Source organism: Gracilinanus agilis, chromosome 1 (assembly GCF_016433145.1).
Source record: "Gracilinanus agilis isolate LMUSP501 chromosome 1, AgileGrace, whole genome shotgun sequence".
NCBI lineage: Eukaryota > Metazoa > Chordata > Mammalia > Didelphimorphia > Didelphidae > Gracilinanus > Gracilinanus agilis.
This window is the reverse complement of record NC_058130.1, coordinates 187462617-187486033: the sequence shown is the minus strand read 5'-3', so window position 1 is coordinate 187486033 and position 23417 is coordinate 187462617. Positions and strand designations below refer to the sequence as shown.

The following is a 23417-nucleotide window of genomic DNA, read 5'->3' as shown; positions in this document are numbered from 1 at the left end:
GTCTTCAATTTGCTTATCATTTCATTTGATTTCTGAACCTTAATATCCAATTGTGAAATTTTGCCTTTTAAACTGTTATTTTCTTTTTGAACTATTTCCCACTTTTCTTGCCAAATATTTTCCACTTTCTCATGATCTCAGATTGGAACTCTTCAAGAGCTTGTGACCAATTTTTATTTTTTGGGGAGGTTTTGGATGTGTTTACTTGGTTGTCCTCCTCTGCTATCTGTTCTGTGGTCTGGATTTTTACTATCTAAAAATTATTTAGAGTTGGTGCTTTTTTCTTGTTTCTTTTGTTGGTTGTTTTTTCTTGAGCATTGCTAGTCATTACTCTGCTGTTTCTTCCTTCCCTCAGAAGTCTAGGTGAAGAGGGCAGGCTCTCTGTATAGGGAGCTACAGAGTGGTTTCTGAGGTTACATTTTGAGTCTGTGCATGGTTTCTGATGTATGCTGCCCCAGCCCCACTCCCCTCTCCACACTCAAGGCACACACTCTTCAGCCTCCTGGGGTTTCAGGTCTAACTGTTCTCAGGTGTACTCTTGATCTGCTGCCAACAACTTAGGGGTTGTTCCCCACTGCTCTAATTCTAGGGCACTAGCTATGAATCCTGCCCTGTAAGTGGGGTGGGGGAGGGTTTGATCAGCTCACGTTTTGGTGGGAGCTAATTTACCCCCTTATAGCATGGATATGCCTGAATTCCACATACCTTCAATGCTGTGCCCTATTGTGGAGTCCCTTTGCTCATCTAAACTTGGCCTTTTTGTTTTTGAGGTATTGTAAAGGTTGGTGGTGGGGAGGGTAAAAGTTCTGCAACTACTTTGCAGCCATCTTAACCCAGAAGTCAATGTTAATAATTATTAACTCAATTCAACAGGTGTTTTTTAAGGGCCTATTAAGTGCAAGACACATTATTTCTACTGGAAAAAACACTGAATATGGAGCTAGGACATTCGAGCTCTGGGTCTGATTCTGACACTAAATAATTTGCTGAGTTCTTTTTTTTTTCCAATAGTTCACTAATCATCTCTTACAAAACTTCTAGAATTTGCCCAGAAATTGAAATCAAAGTCATTGCTTATGGTTTTTACATTTTTTTTCTTTGTTCAAAACCAAAACATTTTCCTCCTCTATAGTCCTTTGGTATCTCTCTTCTTATCCCAGATCTTTGAAATAACTCTGACAGTAGTTCAGTAATCACATCTGCCATTTCTTTCAGTACTCAAGGCTGTAATTCATCTGGTCTAAGTGTCTTAATTTCATCAAAAGCAAGTTAGTGTTTTCTTATTTATCCTGAGTATCAACTCCCTATTAGAGTTTTTTCTCCATGCGTTCTAATCCAAAGCTGTTTTTCACCTTTCTCTGGTAGCAAAGAAAACAGAAGAAAAATAGACCAAGTAGCTCTGCCTTTTCTGTGTTGTCATTTACCATAATATATTCAGTTTGAACAGTTAGCCTTCCTCTTTTCCCAGATATAGCTTTTTCTTTTTTAAAAAATGGCATGAGTCTGAATAGGTAGAGGTATTTTTTTCACATTTTATTCATTTTTTATCTTAATATCACTTACATTTCTCAATATATCACTCCCTTTCCCATGCCAGAAAAGCAACCTTATTAGAAAGAATAGTAAAGAAGTTAAAAGAAAAATAGTTCAAACCAACTGCCTCATACATCAACTAAGTTTAACATTTTATGTAGTGTTATATACTTATAATATTTACCTTTGCCAAAAAAAGTAAGGAGGTATACTTTTTCTCTTCTTTGGGACCAATTAATTTTAATTTCTCAGAATTCATATTTAATCATTTTGTTTTTATCATTTTCATTAACATTGTTGGACCCTTTGTGAATATTGCTTCCTATTTGTGCTCATTTCCCTTTGCATCAGTTCATAGAAGCCTTCCCATACTTCATTGTATTCATCATACCCATTGTAAGTTTTATTATAAATATTTTGGCATATATGGAGCTGTTCATCTTGTCAATGACCTTCTCAGTGTCTTTGCCTAGTAGTCAGATTTCTAGATATATTGCATGGAAAGTATTAGTCACTTTCTTAATATAATTCCAAATTACTTTTTAAAAAGTTACTGCCATAAGGACCCAACAACTAAAAAATTAGTTTATAGAGGTAGAAGAATAATAGCAAAATTCATTTGGAAGAACAAAATATCAAGGAATATCAAAGAGTCAGTGTAAAAAGTTATGCAGGAAGGTAGCCTATCAGTACCAGATTTCAAATTATACTACAAAATACTAATCAGAAATAATCTGGCACTGGCTACAAAAAACAGTGGTAGATTAATGGAATAGGTTAGGTACATAGAACACAATAATAAGTAACCATAGTAATCTAGTGTTTGATAAACTCTAAAATCTTTAGGGGGAAGAATTTACTATTTGACAAGAATTTCCATGAAAACTGTAAGGCAGTTTGGCAGAGAAACAAGGCATAGACTATCTCATATCGTACAGCAAGATGAAGTCAAAATGGGTACGTGATTTACACAGAAAGGGTGATATCATAAGCAAATCAGGGGAGCATGGAAAAATTTACCTGTCAGATCTATAGATAAGGGAAGAGTTTATGACCAAACAAGAATGAAAAAGGCTAACAGGCAGAAAAATGGATAATTTTGATTATATGAAATTTAAAAAGTTTTTCATAAATATTCTTTGGATCTCATATTCTTTAAGCACTACTTCTTCCTCCTCATTACATTAATAAAAAATTGGCTCTTCTCTGGGGTGACCACATCCTTTGAAATTTACTCCATTGATATCTCCCCTGCCCTTAACTCACAAGGCCACTTCAATCATTCTTTAACAACTTTCCCTCATGGATTTTTCCTCTTTTTAGGCTCATTCAATCCATTTGTACCAATTTAGACACATCCTTATTGTCATCTACCAACCAATCATTCTCTCAACTTTTCCCTATGATATGGTTCATGATCTTCCTTTCCAATCCATCCCTTACCATCCTCTTTTAATACTTATTGTAACCTTCACTATTGGACATGATGTTGTGACATGACCATTAAAAGAGTTAGTGTTCATTTTAAGAGACTCATGGCATCTAATCAAAGTACTAGGGTACTATTTTCAGTTGTGATAATCATATTTTAGTGTGACAATGGTGTGGTAGTAAAGTGATATGCTGTATCAAGATATCCCACTCCCTCCTTGTGTAGGCTGAGCTACCTCTTCCAGACAAAAATCCCTCAGCTGTTCTCCTGAGTCAGGACTTTATCTTCAGATACTCTCTCAGCATCCCACATCTGAAGGAGTAGTTTCTTTTTAAACCTACTGGGAAACATTGGGAAGGTCATATTTCCAATACCAAACCATCTAGTCAATGCCACCCAGATTACTGACTCATTATATAAAGGAATAGATCCTTATATAAAACTTCTTTTTTTCTTCAGCATTGAGCCCTTAGGCAAAAAACTACTCTGATTAAAAACTGCAGTTGTAAGTCTGTCTCTCAGGCTATCTTAGGCATTAACCTAGGGCCCCTTTCTGTTTCATTTAAACAAGCACACGTAGAGATATACTATAAATAGATATAGCAATGCAATGATTTGGCCCACTTATTATACCTAAAATACAAGGTAAACAAAAAAGAAAATCAAACTTTTAAAAAGGAAAATACAGTTTTTGACATAGGAAGAGAAAAGAAAAAAGGAAAAAAAATTCAAGAAATCATTTCCTTTTGGATCGACAGTTAGTGTGAGAGTGGGTTTTAGCATCATCATACTCCTCTTGAGGCATTTTATGCATCCTCTTCCCACAATGTCTTCCTGGTTTTGAGGATCTCATAGTTGGCACTACTTCTCTCTGTAGCTTCCATTCTTTTGGTCACCCCCTTCATTACTTTTCAGGATAGCTTCCATATAGATCGTACTTCCAAGTCTTAGTGTACTGCCTTAACTTAACAATTCAGATTAGTCTGGGTCTAGAAGTTTTATTACAGCCCCCTTCCATCAATTTTCAGCTTAGGTAAAATTCATCAAATAGGTGAAAAAGGGTAAAATACTAGACAATGTTTCCTTGAAAACCATCATTTTCCCTCCAGTGACCTTGTATGCCAAGCATTTGAACATTTTTTTTTCTCAAAAAAGAACTGAAAAGGCAGGTTCTTTTCCTTTTAATAATTTTCCTTATAGCAAGAGGTGGCACTTAGCATCATCTAATTAATCTTTCTCCAACATGACCTTCCTTTAGCTCTCTTCCATTTCTCAGATCTTTCTAGCTTTATCACCCTCTCTCTCTTCCTTTCCTCCAGTCACAAAAAAAAATTCTCACTAAGGGTAATCTCTCTCCCTGATCCCTTAATCTTATTCCTTCTCAGCTCCATCAACAATTAGCTATCCTCTTTAAGATCTTCCTTGCCAGTAGCTCATTCTCAATTGTCAAAATATTTACTCATGTTTCCACAATCTGAAGAATATACCTTTTGACTCTTCTACTCCATCCACTTTCTGTTCCATCTTTCTCATCTTTAACTGCTAAAGTTCTTGAAAGAGTTGCCTTTATCTGCTAACTGTATTTTGTCACCACACATCTTTTTAACCCAGAGGTTCTTAACCCTTTTTTATGTCACAGACCTCATGGGCAGTCAGGTAATGTCTATGGACCTCCTTACAGAAAAATGTCTTTAAATATATGATATATAAGATTACAAAGAAAGCCAATTATATTGAAATCTCTCATCATCACCTTCTTCATATTCTTCTTAAGCATCTTCATTACCATAATCATCATCACCTTTGCCATCATCAATCTATATAAGTAAGTTCACAGATTCTAGAATAAGAACTTCTGCATTAACCATTCTACTGAAAGTGCTCTTCCTCAGAACTCTAAATTCAGTGGCTTTTTTTCTAGTCCTCGTCCTTCATGAATTCTTTGTCATTTTAACATAACTATCACTCCTTATTTGACTTACACTTCCTGGTCCTCAGGTACCTCATTTATATAATTAAGAGATTGGATTAGATAGCCTCTGATATTCCTTTTAGCTCTAGATAAATGATCTTATGATTCTTTAAGTGTGTATTCTGTTCTGTTCCTTAGTATCAGAGATAGTGCACTCTCCTGCTTTTTTTTTTACCATAGTTCTAATTTTACTGTATCTCCCCAGACTTCTTTGCTGACTCTATACCCCCTTTCTACCCTTTAACATAGGCATTCTCCACTCTTACTTGTTATCTTTAAATTTTCTGTCTTGGCAATATTCCTCACTTCCTCAGCTTCAGCAATCACCTCTACACAACTTTGAGGGCAGTATTTTTTATGTTATTTTATTTTTTCATTTTAAAAAAGTATGTATTTATTAAGATTTTTCCATGGTTATATGATTTATGTTTTCTTCCTCCCTTCATTTCCCCCCCTCCACCTGGAATTGACAAGCAATTTCACAGGGTTTTACATAAATATATTATCACTCAAACATATATCCATATTATTCATTTTTTGTAAAAGAGCAAGCCTTTAAAAACAAAACCCCAAATCACATACAAACAAGTGATAAATCACATGTTTTCTTCTGTATTTCTACTCCCACAGTTCTTTCTCTAGATGTGGATAACATTCTTTTTCCTAAATCCCATAGAATTGTCCTAGATCATTGCATTGGTGTTAGTAGCAAAGTCAATTACATTTGATTGTCCCACAATGTAACAGTCTCTGTGTATAATGTTCTTCTGGTTCTGCTCATTTTACTGCATATCAGTTCATGTGGGTTTTTCCAGTTCTTATAGAAATTCATCAATTCAGCATTCCTTGTAGCACAATAGTATTCCATCACATCATAAACCACAATTTGTTTAGTCATTCCCCAATCGAGGGATACCCCCTCATTTTGCAATTTTTTTGCTACTACAAAGAGCACAACTATAAATATTTTTGTACAAACAGGTCCTTTCCAAGTTTTTTTCCCCCTTTGGGACATAAACCCAGTAGAGGTATTGCTGGATCAAAGGGCATGATTCCAAATTGCCCTCCAGAATGGTCAGATCAATTCACAACCCCACCAGCAATGCATTAGTGTCCCAACTTTGCCACATCCCCTCCAACATTTATTCTTTCCCTTTCCTGTCATATTGGCCTCTCTGCTGGTGTGTTGAGGGCAGTTTTGAGATCACAATGAATGATGTTAAATGCTATCTCTTGGTATGAGAAAATTTATTGAAAGAAATAGAAGATATCTATTCAGTTCTTGGCTGAAAATATTCTGTCCATTTTTATTATTTTTTGGTATTACATATACATGACATCTAGGCCACCTTTATAATAAATTACTTTTTTTTATGCCAATTTTGTCAGTATGAATACTTTGAAGGGCTTATGTTCTTAAGTGCCACCACCTCTTCAGGAATGTTGGCATGGTATGACGTCTAAACCTTTGTTCCCAATCTAATGTACTTGAACTCCTAATGTCTTTTTTTATTCATTCATTCATTCATTCATTCATCCACTTCCACCTCCACCATGTGATTTTTTTTAGATTTTTGTGTATCTCTGGAGTGATGGCTCTATTTCCATTTAAGTTCATGGAACCCCCCCTTTTTTAACTTTACCTTCAGTTCTAAGGTAGAAGAGAAGTAAGGGAGGAAATGACTTTTGCTTAGGGTCACACAGCTAGGAAGTATCTGAGGCCAAATTTTAACTCAGGTGTGAAGGAGCTTTCTATCCGACTTCACAATTAAAATTTGCCTGGTTCTTCATGTTTATTTCTTTTCTGCTAATGAATATTTTATTGATGCTCTTTCCCACCCACCCCTAAACTATCACTTCTCGAAGACTCTCCCTACTTTATATCACTTTCTCACCATAAAGATATATAGTTAAACAAAATATAGTCACAGCTAGGCCTATGTGTAATTCCATACTTAAAGTCTATCACCTCTCCCCTAAGAGGAGGCATACATGTTCACCAACAATGCACTGAAATTACAATTAATCTCCTGTTTATTCCCTTAGCATTGCTTTGATCATTTTGTAAAACGTTCTCCTGATTCTATTCACTCCACCCTTTGTCAGTTCATAAAAATCCCCCACATTCTTGGTCAGCTGTTTGCAGAACCAAAGGACACCTACTGCTTGGTCTCTGGTTTCCATTGTAGCTATAGATTTTAGTCCAGCCCATCCTCCTATGTTCTAAAAAGGCTTCTTGTACTTCTTAAATCAGGTTCTACTTTTTGATTTATTAGGATTTTGTGAGGGTCTGTTGAATTGCTCTGAACATTATTCTGGCCCCAACCATTTAATCAGTGTCTGCACACACATAATCCTTTTCCAGTAGCCTTGATTCTGTCACGAATGGTTCCATGGGTTTATTTGGACCTTGTATTTCACAATGAAATTTATTGCATTCAAATATTGAGTTAGATTTGGGGAGGACATTCATCAAAACTACCATAATATGCCCTCAGCGCTTTCCTCATCTTCTCATGACATCTATCTTGGCAGTAAAAATGGCTCTGCCTTTGCCACTGTTCCTTCTGATCAGATAAAAAATATTTTTTCTTCCTTCTGATTATTTTTCAAAAGAGACTAAAAAAGCAGCTGCATGGACTGCTCAAATTCCTTTTATTTCTCAAAAATAATAATAGACTTCATAATAGACTCATTTCCTTTCTTTGCCTTTTTTTGGGACTGGAAAACACTCAGATTCTGTCTTTCTCCGACCTTTTCTGCCTAAAGTCACTCTGGCCTCTACAAAGCTTCTCAACCTAGATGGGCTACCATTCAAAGCAGGTTTGTCAAATTCCTATAAAGCCAAGCTACAAAGCCATTGCTGCGTTTTCTTTCTCTATTCTGAAAGAGAAAGAAGGCATTGTCACCTCAAGAGACATTAAGATAAAAACCCAATGTCTCTCTGGAGTAGTTCAGGGATTATTTTAAACCAACTTGTGCATGTCTATACATACACACATATGTAAGTATCATGCACATATATACACAGAGAAGGTATATATTTATATGCATATATAAAATATTATACATGCACATATATTCATATATGTATATATACATGTATATACATACAGTTTAAAATTTAATTTGTATCATTAACATTTCCTCCATCACTTTCTTAAGTTTAATCCAGTGATTCCCAAAGTGGATGCTACCGCCCCCTGATGGGTGCTGCAGCGATCCAGGGAAGCAGTGATGGTCACAGGTGCATTTATCTTTCCTATTAATTGCTATTAAAATTTTTAAAAATTAATTTCCAGGGGGCTAAGTCATATTTTTTTCTGGAAAGGGGCAGTAGGCCAAAAAAGTTTGGGAACCACTGGTAGTCATTCAACAAAACAATAAATGAAGCCTTGATTTGTAGCATTTCCCAATTTCTATGGTATAAATGCTCATTCTAAAAACTTAACAATCATATCTGTAGGCCAGTCAGACCTTGTAGAAGCACATATCTGCCTTTTCTTTCCACGTCCCCTTCCCTTCCAACTAAAAAAAATCCTGAGAACAAAAGAAAAATTTTTAAAGGGTAAAATATAAGCATAGCCAAGGAAAATGAATCATAGGTCCTCTGGAGACATGGGTGGTCATTGCATTGATGAGAGTTCTTAAGTCTTAGAAAATTATTTTCCATTACAATATTGTTCTCCTGGTTCTTCTCATTTCACTCTGCATTAGTTTATGCTCTCCAGGATTCTCCAAAATGTTTTCTTTCATTACTTCTTATGGAGCAATACTATTCTGATACATTCATATATCACAATTTGTTTAGCTATTCTCTAATTAATGTGCACTTCCTTTAGATTCTCTCCCTTTCCCTCTCTCCCTTTTTCTTCCCTCCCTCTTCTCCCTCTTTCCTCCCATCCTTTCAAATGTATCCTTTAAAGAGGTGCATATTTATTCTTTGGACATGAGTTTGCAAATATGATTTCCACCAATAGCATACAAAGAAGAACTTAAATATTTTCCATTTCATGTGCATATTTCTTATAATTTTCAACTAGGCTAACATCCTTGGAGATAAAGACCTCATTTTCTCTTTCAAAGATCTCAGAAAGGAGAAGAATGAAGTATACAAAACAAGATTATTTGAACCATAATAGTAATAGAAAATTTCCTTTCATTCTACAAATGGTTTTAGGAGGTAAGAGGAGTAGAAAAAAGAGAAGAGGAGGCATGGAACACCTAAGGATGTTCTGTTCCAAAATCTCTTCCCTTCAATCCTTCTGTTGTTGTAGGAAGAAATTATAAGTGGAAGTTCCTTGATCAATTTGATAAATTTCAGGGAGATCAGCCTTCTGTTTGGGACTGTGAATATATGCCCTATAGAGGTTATGGGTATGAGAAATCTCTTTGGGGGGCAAAATGGGCCAAAGAGTGATTTTAAGGAGCTGCATTCAAGATGGAACCTAGCCAATGTTAAAGCCAGAGTCCTGGGTACAGGGCCACCCTTACATATAGAATCAGAGTCTATTAGGGCTAGAAAGAATCTTATGCTTAATCTAATCTGACTCCTTAAAGCAATTGGCTTCATCAGAAGAGATCATACTAGTTTAACTTTATTTCCATTTTTGATCATTTTGTGAAATTAGTAGGAAAGTCTAATGATACAGTTTACGTTGATTTTAGAAAATTATTTCATAAATTATCTCATGTTATTCTAAAGACAATGAGAGGTATGGGATAAATGATAAGTACAATTGTGCAGTTTCCTAACAAGTTGAATGGCTTAATTCAAAGAATGAATGATTATGCATTAATCTGAAAGAAGATCTCCTTTGGAGTGCCTTAGGGATCTACGCTTGACTCTGTGTTGTTAAACATTTTTGTCAATGATTTTGAAAAAGAGATCTAACTACTAGGCATATACCAAGTAGAACAATGATAAAAATAAAGGCCACAACTATATCAATATATTTATATCAACAATTTTTGTAGTAGTTAAGAACTGGGGGGGGGGGAGTAAATGCCCATTGACCGGCAAATAGCTAAACAAATTGTGATACATGAATGTAACAAAATATTTGTGGCATAAAAAAGAATGAATCCTAAGAAGCAGGGGAGAACATGAAGTGGTGTAAAGAAAAGTGGAAAACTATATACACAATGACTACAACAATGTAAATGGAAAGGCAACAACAGCAATAAAATGATAGAAATAAAATATAAATTATAATGACCATGCTTGACTCCAAAGAAGAGATATCAAGTTGACCTTTCATCTCCTTCTTTACAGAGATAGGGTCTCTAAATGTGGAGCAGTACATATAATGCCAGATTTTCTTCATATCTAGGTTAATTTTAAAGTGTTTTCTCCTCTCTTTTTATACATTGTTATAAGAAGTGGTTTTTTGGTAGAGGAAATGGAAGAATATATTGGGAAATGCAAAGAAATGGAAATGAAAGGTAACAATTAAAATAATACAATTTTAAAAGGGGAAAGACATTGCTAACATCGTTGCCAAATTTGTGGATAACAAATCTAGGAGAAATAGATAAGATTGGATGGCAGAGTTAAGAACTGAAGAGATCTTGCAAGTTTAACAAGTCAAAAGTACAAAATGGCAGCAAAGAAACCACAAATGAACGATGTCTTTGTCCATTAAGAAAGGTTCAGCTTCCAAGAATAAAGTGATAATATTATTTTCCAGGTCCTTCCTAACCCTTGAGTATTGTGTTTATTTCTGGGCACTATAGTTGAGGAAGGATATTAATAAACTCAAGCATGTTAAGAGGAAGCATCCAAAATGGTGGTGAGCCTAAAGTCTTTGCCACATGAAGATTAGTTGCAGGTATATGTTGTTTAGTACAAGGAAGGGAAAACTGAACATGATAAACTGTCTTCAGATAGTTGAAAGACCTTTCTGTGGAAGAAGAGAAGGGAATGGAAATGAGCATTTTTTAGGCTTCCACTATATGCAAGCACTATGCTTTACAATACAGTGGTATCTTGACACACAAGTTTAATTTGTTCCATGGCCAAGCTCGTAACTCAATTTTCTCATGTGTCAAATCGAATTTCCCCATTTTAGTGAATGGAAATGTAATTAATCCATTCTGGCCCCCCAAAAACACATAAAATTTGTTTCATATGCTTTTTTTAAACTTCATATGCTTTTAAATACAAAAATGTACTTTATAAATAACAAATAAATATATGTATAGATAATAAGAAAAATGTAAAGAAATAAAATTTGCTTATGAAATGGTATTTACCTTCAAGGTCAGGCAAAGATGCTGGAGGAGAAGGTTTTCATTTCGTGTACTATTGCTTAACATAACTTACTCCCTACTCATGTACTTGGTTACATTTAAATGCAAAACTGACCTCATACATTCTCGTGATATGTAACTTTATTGCTAAACTTAATTGCTAAGTTTTTACTTTACTTAATGATCATCATTTTCTTCATTGAATTTTGGCTATCTTGCCACACTTTTCTCGATTTCACCTAAAGGCTGTTTCAACAAAAACTTTTCCATGGAAGTTGGTTTCTTCCTTCCTTTCAGAACTTTTTGATAATGTATGAAACAAGTGTCATTACACAGCTCCAATGCATGACCTGTTGCACCTTTTTCTGGATGTGTCTTTTTAATAAACTGTTGAATTTTCCCCCCCAAATCCTCAACATTTCTTTAATTTTATTTGTACTGATTACCTCATCCACCCTGGGCTTCTCCCCACTAATTTCCTGCAAAACCTCTGTATGTTGCTGTTGTAACTCCTTCAATTCCTCTGTCTTCAGGACCCATGGTTAAAAGTTAAGAAATTTGCAAAAAAAACCTGATAATAAGGACAAAATAAAAAAGAACAAAAGCAATTCAATATAGATGTTCACAGGGCCAGATAAACACTGAACTAAAGGAGACAGACTCGTGTAACTTGTGAAACCATGAATGTTCAGGAGGCTATCTAGTGGAGGGTGGTAGAAGCTCATGATTCAAATATCCATTTGTGACTTAAAGTAAAAAATCCCAGTTGTGACTGCTCGTATCTCAAATGGCTTGAGACTTAAGGTGCTCTTGTAGCAAGACACCACTGTACTATCTCAGAAATAGACTTGTTCTACTTGCCTCTAGAGGGCAGAACAAGGAATAAGTCTTGGAAATTGTGAAAATTCATACTGTCAATATAAAAATAAAATCCTAATATTTAAAACTATCTAAAAGTAGAATGGGCTGCTTTGGAGGGTAGTTAAGTTTCCCTTCATTAAAATTCTTCCAGTAGAAGTTACATGGAACATGTAGATTATGTAGTAGATAAAATATCAAACTTAGAGTCAGAGAGGCCTGAGTTTAAATCTTTCCTCAGATCCTTATTAGCTCTGTGACTATAAATAAGTCACTTAACTTCTGCCTGCCTCTATCGCTTCATCTATAAAATGGGGATAATAATAGTGCCCACTTCCAAGGGTTGTTGAAGAGATAAAATGAGATGTAAAACATTTTGCAAACCTTAATACTTTTAATTTGCCTTTGTAAACATAAGGCACTATTTCAATATTAGCTATTATATGATGACCATTAATTATTAGTGTGTGCATTAGGGATTATTTTAGGGAAATAGGGTGAACTAGATAGAGTTCCTAACAGCTCTGAAAGTCTAAAATTCTATAATTGAGTATCAGAATCATCTGTTACCCCCCTTTCCAAGATTGAGAAGGATTTTAATGGCTATCTAAATATATAGTTCCTCAAATAAACAATTAGCATTATGAAAACATCACACAAAATACTACATAAAATAATTGCCTCAATTATAATAGGTATGGGTAAGTGGGCAATAGAATATGCTGCCTAGAAATATGAACCTCAAAAGCATGCCAGAAGAGTTTCTTTTAGATCTAATTAATTAATTATGTATGTAATGAGCTAATATGAGCTCACAAAGCTCCATATAAATACTAGTTATCATCATCATCTTTATTATTGTAGTTAACTAATCAATATTCAAGGGCAATTAGGTAGTTGATATTTATCTACTAATAGTAGATAGATAGTAAGACCTGGAGTCAGGAAGACCTGAGTCCAAATATGGTCTCAAACATTTACTGGCTATATGACTTGGGGTAAGTCACTTAATCCTGTTTGTCTCAGTTTCCTCATCTATAAAATGAGCTAAAGAAGGAAATGACAGACTGCTCTAGTATCTGCCAAAAAAAACCTCAAAAAAGAGTCACAAAGAGTTTAAAAACAACTGAAGAAGAATAAACAATAACTATAAACAAATTTACAGAGGTCAGTGACTAGACTCATGGGGCTAAAGGACAAATATATTAGACCAACCAAGTTTTAAAGGAGTACCAAAGATCAAGGTCTGTGCCTGTGCATACATTATGATAATAGCATAATATAAAAGTAAGAGGATTACAGATGGTTTCTCCAATTATATCATGAGCAAATTGGGTGCTGCTCAATTTTTAATTATAGTGGAAGCAAAAGCTGAGTATTTGCCAATCAACCTAAGCAAAGAAGGCACAACCCTTGCCAGGTTTAAACTTCAGTAAAAGGTACATGTTATTTTCTCCACTGAGCCTTAAGTTAGCCTTGCAAATAGAAAGAGATATTTGCTAATATGTTTTTAACCAGTTTATCTTCACCCTCGGCTTATCCAGGCTTGTCTGTATGCGTCATATAAAAATAAAAACAATACTTTCTGCCTGGAAGAAATTGCTCCGGGTCATAAACATGTTGAAGATAACAATAATATTTTTCATTTGCCTAGCTTGTTCTTTACAGTCTTCAAAGTGTTTTCATATACATTACAATTGGGTCCCTATATCTACAGAGGATACAGTCCTATAGTAGATGGCTGAAACTGAGGATATAAGCAAACACCTGCTATTAACCACAAGGTAGCTGAATCAGTGGATTACTGAATCAGTGGATACAGGAGCATGATTGCACTACCAGCACCAATATTCTTGCACTTTGGGGCCATTATTACATTAAGGGCTTTCTCAAACAAATGCACTGCAATAATATGACGATGAAAGTGATCAGAGAAAACACGAGGAAAATTCAGGGAAAATTTCCCATAGGAACATGGGTATGGGAGCAAAGGGACAAAAGTCATGTACTGGGCTGATGAACTTTACCATGTTACAGCCTATTTTGCTTGGTGGGCAGTTTGAAATTTATTAACTATTTTTTAAAATTTTCTGGCATTTTCAAATGTTTTCATTCTCCACCCCCATGGCTAACTGTGGGTAACTAAATCAGCAAATATTGGATCAATGGATAGAGGAACACAACTGTATAATATGATAAGTATATTGCTTCAAGAATGCCAGGACTAATCCTTTGTTCCAAGGAATGCTGAGTGAGGGGAAGATGCCTATGATAGACCTCAGTTTGGTCACAACCACTGACATTTAGAAGAACCATGACAAGGACTAAGTTCATCATCCCCAGGTTCATAGAAATTATAGAACTTTAAGAGTTTGAAAGGGTTCATTTTACAGATAAAGGAACAGAACATTTGTAGGTTAAATGACAGGGTCAGGAATAGAATCCAGCCAGGTCAAATTTCAAAACTCCTCAATAAAGGTATTCTTATTCTGTTAGTGCATTCATCCTCCTCCTTAAATTATCTCATGTTTACTTATCTTTGATATGTTGTACCTCCCAAGCAGAGATTTCTTGTAGTCAGGAGCCACTTTTAGTTTTGACTTTGTATCCCTAGTTGTCTTTGGAGTGCTCTCTTCCTTACTTATTTCCCTATATCCATGCTCTCCTTCTTCAGTAGAAAGTAAGCTTCTTGAGAGCAGAGGTTTGTTCTTCCATTTTTTCTTTGTATCTCTAGAGTGTAGTATTCTATACATACCAAGTACTTAACAAAGGCTTATTGCAGGATTTGATCAGATTAGATTGTTTAGCAGGGAACTAAAATAATGAAAGACTTGTGAATGGGATATTTGATGGCAATAGGAAAAGATGAGAAGACTTAGGGGTTGGGCATCTTAGGGGATAGGCAGTTCAGACAGTACAAAATTTTGCTTACTTTGTGATTTTGCCATGATCATATATAGTCCCATGTATTAATCATAGTGGCTAATAAATGCTTAACAAATGTATGTACATGCTAAATTATAGAGATATGAGAATGAAATCGGTGAGTCTGTGTGTGTCTATGTGCATATGGCTGGGTGCTACTGTCCTGGTCAGGATAGATATATAAAAGAATTCTTGTGTGTATGTGTGTTGTCTTCTTCATACACAGAAACAATCTGTTCTTCATTATCTTTAATGAGGCTATTTGAAATAAAGCTCTCTTTGGTGACATCTGCTGCATGACTGATAATTACAAAAAAACTAAATCCTAAAGAAAGAAGAAACCATGAGATGAATACAGTAGAACTCTATTAAATATGATTTGCTATTACAAAGATTCTGAATTGTTTGGTTGTCACCTATGATTTCATTGGTATAGGGAATTCCTCATGAAAAAACTACTAATACAACTGTAAGGTTTCCCAGCATTTTCCATGTAGACGGCATCATCTTAGGTAGTCTAGGCATGTACCAGAGTCCCATTACTCTGATCAGCAAATGTTATGCAATTTATAGATTTATAGAGTTGCTGAGGGGCACTGAGTGGTTAAATGACTTGTCCAGATATACATAGCCAGTGTTTTGGACTTGGATCCAACTCTTTCTAACTCTAGGACAAACTCTGTATTCACTTTGCTATGCTATTTCTACCCAGGGCACAAGTCATTTCCCTCCACACTATAGCAACTATATTCAGAGAAATTTTATTGTAGCACTATTACTTTCTAAAGAGGGTGGTAGTCTTATTTTTCAAGACTCTCTGAAGGGCTCTACCCTCAACAAAGATTTGGGACTCAAATAAAAGGGAAGAAACCCCTGAAGCTATTAATTAAGGGAGAAATTATTGTGGAGAAGGAATACATCACATTCAGTACCCCCAGCAACAATTGCTGACCAACTGTCCCCAAGAAGAAGATAAACCCAAGAACACTGGGAATTACATAGCCCTTCTCCCAGCTTATCCCTCTCAGCTATCATCTGGGGAAGCAAATTCTGTAGAGAAGGAGCCAGCCCTGACCACCTACTGCCAACCATCTGTTACCCACACAGAGCAGGCAAGCTAGGCTAGTTGTAGCATCAAGGCACCCTGAGGAAGTGACAAGAAACAACATTTGTTAGGCAAGCTAATGTACTGGCAACATTTTGACCATTATCTTCCCTCATATCTCAATGCTAGTAGGCTAAGATCATGAACTCAAGAATCTTGGGAATAACAATGCTTCCAGTATTGTGCTTGCAGTACTCAAAAGCAATCCCTATAGAGATTCATCCAGGCAACCTTTCCTGCAGATGCTACAGCCACAGGTACTGAAGACCCAGAAAAGAAGATTCATGCCACCTAAGATCATGATATTGTCAAATAATTCAACATCAGAAACTGATATGATTTTATTAGTGGAAATGACATTAAAGAAGAGGCATTACCATCTGCTTTGCTGCTACACCCTAAGGACCATGAGACCTTTCTATTCATAGCTGCTGTCTCTCCCATTAGAATATGAAGACTTTCAGAGCAAAAACTGTCTTTCTTTTCTGTTTGAAAAGAGCTTAGCACAAAGCTTTTCATATAGTGAGCATTTAAATGCTTTTGTTTCATTCATTCCACCCAAGCATCTTACTTATCATCAATGTATAATTTCACTACCTCGTCTGGCAGACAGACAGAGTTTCCTTCTTTGGGAAAGAGTAAACTTCATGGGGTAGAATTGGTGAGAGTCATTGACCTCTTTCATTGTAGTCTGGGGAGTTTCCTGAGCTAAATATTGAGCTATAGTGAAAGTTGTGACTCATGGAGCATAGATGGAATAGGCCTACCAAAGCTATCTCATAAGGGACAGGTGAGTAACCTATGGCAACTTCTTGGGAAATGTGTCTGAATGCTGAAGGGTCTTGTTACTTTAGTATTAAGTGGCAAACCCAGAGTGGTCCCTTGGTCCTTTCTCGACTCCTGAGCTGGCCCCTGTAAACCTATTAACTTTCCAAAAAGTGCACTTAATGACATGAGACAACCATCTCTCAGGAAAAAGAATACATAACACACCTTTGCAAATTTAATCTAAATTATTAACATATTTTCTACAACTTTCTTAAATCTGGACAATCAATAAAACAATAAATCAAACCTTGATTTGTAGAGTTCATCAATTTCAAAAGTGTAAATGCTCATTAGAGAAGAAAAAGAAATTCAAGGTATCAAAATAGGCAATGAGGAGACTAAGCTATCACTATTTGCAGATGATATGATGGTTTACTTAAAAAATTCTAGAGAATCAACTAAGAAGCTTGTAGAAATAATCAACCACGAACAGGAGAGCTAATGAAGAGAGATGGTGGCTCTGATTGGCCCGCCCATGGCAAAGGTTTAATTTTGAATTCTCCCAGATGCTGCAGCCCGAGAAGACATTACCCAGACTCTGTTTACTTCCCGGGGCTCTTATACTAAAAAATTGACCAAGCACAAATATCGGAGAAGAAGGAAGTTGAGAGCCAGAATGTTATTCAAAAAGAGAAAAGTTTGTCCCCCTGATCCCATTCCACCTCTTTCTCCTCCTTCCTCTCCTTCATCATCTCCAACTCTATCTTCACCTGAAAGGATGATAGATGCCCCTCCTACAAATAGAGGTTGTGGCCAAATTTGGCCAACATTAGCCTGGAGTGTCACATTTTCCAGTGTGAAGAATCCAGTGAAATTCTTGGCAAAGAAGGTGTGGTCTTTCTATTACTGTTGCCAGAGCAGTATTACACAGAATTTAGAGATTTGGAAAGATCGCCTGTTTCCATCCCGTATCTACTTCCGGGAACTTGGCCTGCTCAAACAGCAGGTTTACAAGCTGGAAAATGAATTTTACAAGCTCCAGGAAGCACTGAAGACCTCTCAAACGCTTGCCTCAGAGCATTCCGTGTGCCAGGACGGGCACAAAACATGTCACTTGGGGGCTCAACTTCTGGAGGAGCTTGCCCAAACTCAAACCACTATTTGAGAATCAGTACCCATACTCCTGCCAGCGAAACAGCAGCCTACAGTTTTCCCTCTTCCTCTTCCTCCTTCTCTTCCCCCTCCTCCACCTCCACCTCCACCTCCACCACCTCCACCACCACCACCACCACCACCACCACCACCACCACCACCACCACCACCACCACCACCTCTGCCTCTTCCACTATAGCACCTTTGTTGCTCAAAAAAGTTGACCGCATCAAAACTCTTCAGGCTGCACCATTAAAACAAGATGTGCCCATGCAGATAACTGTTAAAGACCTGCTCAATGTGAAGTTAAAGAAGACACAGAGTTCTAATATTAGGAATAAGACCTTGTCATTGATGAAGGAATGAAAGCCACTGGTTACAGTCTCCGATCTTCAGAGTATCGCCCTGAAACCTCAATCCAAATTTCCATCCGCTCACATTGCAAATATGATCATCACTCCCAGCAAAGGACGAGTGGATCTAAGAAGACTCCTTAAGAAAGTCGACATAATATTTCATGTTCAAGAAGCCAAAGGGAAATTTCATGGAGAACCCCCAATAGGTATTGTGCTTCTTCTACTATGCTTCCTCCCAGTGGCTGCAAGAGCTCTAAACCTGGCTCTAGGTTCAAGGCTCTCTCTCACCTGTATTTTTAGCCACAGAACAGAGGGAACTGTCATTAAGCATAAAACCAGGTTCAGGGCCATTCAAGAAAACTCTTCTGCTTTTCTAGGAATGAAGACAGTTGTCACTGAATCAATGAGGACAGCAAGGATAGGACAGGGTTACAAAACTTTGATAAGTTTATAAGTTCATATTATGGGAAAGTCTGTGATATGAAATAAAAATGAGATTTTGGGGAAGTTCCTAAACCAAAAAGCAGTTTAGGGAGTTTCTTAAAATATCTAGTAATGTTCAAACCTTGGCCCAAGTATAGCTTTGGCCCTAGAAAATCCCCATTGGAGCTCCAAGGCTGACTATTTAACTTGGGTCCTTTTTTGGTCAATCATATTTTTGAGATACACATGCAGGTGTCTTAATTCTCACAATGGATAGATACATAATTCACAGTAAGATGTGTGCCAAAAATGATATGTATATAAAAAAAACAACAAAACCTGTTGACTATTCTTGTGAAAGTCAAGAACTAATGGGCTGCTCATGAAGGAAGCAGTTCATTCTTATTACAGAATTGTATTTACAAGGTATAACTGAAGTTTACAATAGCTCTACTATGTATTGTGTTAATTTTATAAATAACTTGATAATTCACAAAAGATGAATACTGTCGTACCTCTTTAGTTACCAAACAATTGAAAAGGTTTAAAATAGGTATTCAATGGGAAGGTTCTATAGGCATCTGATAACTACATAGGTATATGCAAATATATATAACATATAAATATATATATTTGTGAAGCTGCTACTGCTATTATACCAGTATTAGGATATATTACGTGCCCCAGGGTTTACTTTTCAGCTTTTACTAAGCTCTTATCACAGTTTGCTTTGTATTTTTTAATAATTTCTATAAACCAAGGGTTCATTAAAACCACTGTATACTGTATGCTCTGTTTTTAAGATTGAGTGATAACAAAATCAGGCCACAAATTCTGGGGCCACTTAGCTGTGTTTTAACAATAAAAATATTTTAATAAAAAAAAAAGAAATAATCAACCACTTTAGCAAAGTTGCAGGATACAAAATAAATGCACATAAATCATCAGCATTTCTATATATTTCCAACACATCACAGCAGCAAGAGGTAGAAAGAGAAACACCATTTAAAATCACCCTAGACAATATAAAATATTTAGGAATCTATCTACCAAAACAAACACAGGAATTACACGAAAACAACTACAAAACACTTTCCAAACAATTAAAACTAGATCTAAACAATTGGAAAAGCATTGATTGCTCATGGGTAGGATGAGCTAACATAATAAAAGTGTAAATGCTCACACTGAAAATTTAACAATCGGCTCTAGTTCCATACACTCCTGGGTGTGTATTGTCATTCTTTGACATCAAAAGAGGCAAAACAGTTGGTTACTATGCCTAGTTCATTGTGTTTCATTTTTCTTCCCTTGCTTTCATATCCTCTGATGTGTTCCAATGCCCCAGCATGGGATGGATGTCCTAGGATCATTGATTAGAGCTTCAAGGTATTTAAGAGGCTATCTTGTCCAAACCTCTCCCTTTAGAAATGAAGAAACTGAGGTCCTGAGAGTCACCCAAGACTTCAGAAGTGTTATAGCCAGTACTTAAGTGGCGGTCCTCTGACTCAAGAGCTAACACACTTTCCGCTGGACCACATTGTCTATTCTCTTTAGCCTTAAAGTCTAAAATCAAATAACATAAACTCTGATATTTTTAATCAAGTTAGAAAGGCTTAGAAGGCAGAGATGGGAACAAACTGTATCTATTGCCTAGGACCCACCTATCTTATATTGTAGCTCATTAGTGGGAAGTTCTCCACCAGATAAAAAAAACTTTTTTGCTACAACTTGTGAAGACAACCTACTAAGGCATAGAAGGAGTCTAATTGGCTTTGATGGATGGAATCCCCACACTTATGAAACTGCAGATTCTAATATTACTTAAGTGCATTTGTAGATATAGTTTGTGGAGAAGTTGAAGTTAGTGAGCCCTTATTTCTTATTCCAGAATGCTATTCAGGTGACCATGATCCCTTTTGATTCTTCCCTCCATTTATTGGCAACTTTAGAATCAATTGGATCATAAAGTCATAGGTCTGGTGCTTGAAGGTTCTTTAAAGACCATCAAGTCCAACCTTCTTATTTTACTGATAAGGAAACCAAAGCACAGAGAATTTAAATGACTAATGCAGTTTTTCACAGCTAGGCAATAACCAAAGGGGGATATGAATATCCAAGTCTTCATGGCTCCAAGTTCAGTGCTGCATCCACTAAACCATTTCTTCTATTCTTCCTTCCTCCAGGATAGGGATAAGGACTGTATCTACTTTACTATTATTATGGAGAACTCCCAGATGAGGCATTGCCCTCTACCAATGAAGATGAAAAAACTTTCTAAAATTCACACTTAGTAGTCTTGGACAACTGTTGTCTTGGATTGTTATTTAGATTAGGTGATTTGTCTAATTGTGTTGGAGATTTGAACTCAGATTCTGAAACTGACTTTTTCTACTATGCCATTTTTCTCATTATCCTATCTCTACCTATATGAAATGGGAGGATCAATGATATAAATATAGAATCATTCTAAGATTTATAGAATTTTGAAGCTAGAAAGAACTTCTGGGATAATTTATTTTCATATGGTTCATGAACAACTGAGGTTATCAACACTTAAATGTAAGGCATTTTACAATGAATTCTCTTTTATCTGGCATACAAACAACCAGAAATCTAAAATAATTGAATTCTACTTTTTAAGTAGGATTTCTTTTCTTGAGAACCAATAAACAGGTTGGTTCCAAGGAGATATTCTGAAAAGTAATTTACAAACTATGTCATGAGGTCAATCCAGATTTAGCTTAATCAGCCACACCTTCAGTATCTCTAGCTAGGCTTTTAATGATGAGAATTAATGTGCATACTGATGATTCTGAGGCACTTCAAGACTCTGAAATGCCTCTTTCTAATCAAAGAAAATGAGGACTACATTTTAGTTATTTCAACTGTTTTATTTTGTCTGAATTCTTTGAAAATTGGTCATATGCATGAGACACTTACAGAGTCACAAATTTTGGAGGTGAATAAGGACCTTAGAAAACATATAAGTCAGTTCTGTTACTTTTCATAGATCATAACTGAGGCTAAAGGGATACAACTATTCCTAAATCACATTCGAGAGAGACAGACAAAGACACAGTTCATGTACTGAGCATCTACTTTGTGCTAGACACTGTGTTAAGCACTGGGGATACAAATACAGACAGTCTTCATTTTACATAAATTCACATGATCCAAATTTGACTTTATTTAAAGAAATCTGAACTCCAAAAACTATTTTAAAAAATCCTAAAAAAGATTCTCCAAGTGAAAGTAGAAGGGACAGTGAGAAGATGGCAGAATAAAGAAGGTAGGGATTACCTGGCTTTCCCAAATTCCTCTCTTAAAACATCTCAAATTGAATTTTAGAATGGCGGAAATAATAAAAAGTCAGAGTAAAGACAGCTTAGGAGGATGCTAGGAAAGATCTGACCTACTGGGGTAGTAGTTTGGCTAGGAGTGAATTATAAAATGAGGATGCCATATTTCAACAAAGAGCAAGCCTTGCAAATCTTGAATTTAAAGGTGGGATTAATAAGACTGAATGTAAGCAAATCACTGTAAATAAATAAAACTAGGAGCTCAGTTTATGAAAAAGCTAATAAAATGAACCATTGGTTAATGATTTTTAAGAGAAGAAAACCAAATTATTAATTTGAAAAATGAAAAGGGTGAACACATCATTAATGAAGATGATATTAAAGCAATTATTAGGAACTATTTTGCCCAATTATATGCCAATAAATTTAACAATCTAAGTGAAATTGAAGAATACTTGTGAGAGGAACAACCATCTACTCAAAAGAATCTCAAACTCAGAGTTAGTCTGGTAAAGGTTTTTTTATTTCATTCTCACAAGAATGAGTACTCATGAGTTTCAGAAATGGGAGCACACAGGTTCCCTTTTTTTTGTTTTGTTTTTTGTTTTTTGTTTTTTTGTTTTTTTAATTTTAAACCCTTTACTTCTGGGTATTGATCCATAGGTGGAAGATTGGTAAGGGTAGGCAATGGGGGTCAAGTGACTTGCCCAGGGTCACACAGCTGGGAAGTGGCTGAGGCCGGATTTGAACCTAGGACCTCCTGTCTCTAGGCCTGACTCTCAATCCACTGAGCTACCCAGCTGCCCCCAGGTTCCCTTTTATTAACATAAATCAGTCCCTCCCCTCATTCACCATTGGCTGGTTTCTAGAGTTACAATCTAATCACAAAAGCCAGCTGAAAAAATGCAATTTAAAACCCTAATTATTCACATTAAAGCAACTCTGGCTAAACTATCAAGTATTCTTCATCATGTCCTGCTGACTTGGATGTAAGGAAAAGGAGCTTAAGCTAGGAACATGAAACTTAACTCAATTTTCTTTTCTTCTTACTCCATTATAAGGGCTTATGAGAGGAATCCACCATTTTGTCAGGCCCTGTTCCTCAAATTTACAAAAAGAGAAACTGCCCAGATTAACAGAAGAGAAAACAAAATATCTAAATAAACCTCTTTTAGATAAAAGTTGAACAGACCATAAATAAGCTTCCTAGGGGGAAAAAAGCATCAGGAGCAGATGGATTTGCAAGTGAATTCTACCAAACATTTAAAGATCAACTAATTTTATTATTTAAAAATACTGTTTGAATAATAGGCAAAGAAAGAGGTTTACCAGTCCTTTT

General features: G+C 35.9%; 1 protein-coding gene across 1 annotated transcript in view; it reads left to right on the top strand.

The window, feature by feature from the left end:
* The window catches only part of LOC123249421 (proline-rich protein 11-like), a 176754-nt gene that overhangs the window by 55084 nt on the left and 98253 nt on the right, over positions 1-23417 (top strand). Inside the window, 2 exon segments of the mRNA XM_044678449.1 lie at positions 17412-18137; positions 18188-18559. Of these exon segments, the coding sequence (XP_044534384.1) occupies positions 17412-18137; positions 18188-18559 (1098 nt within the window).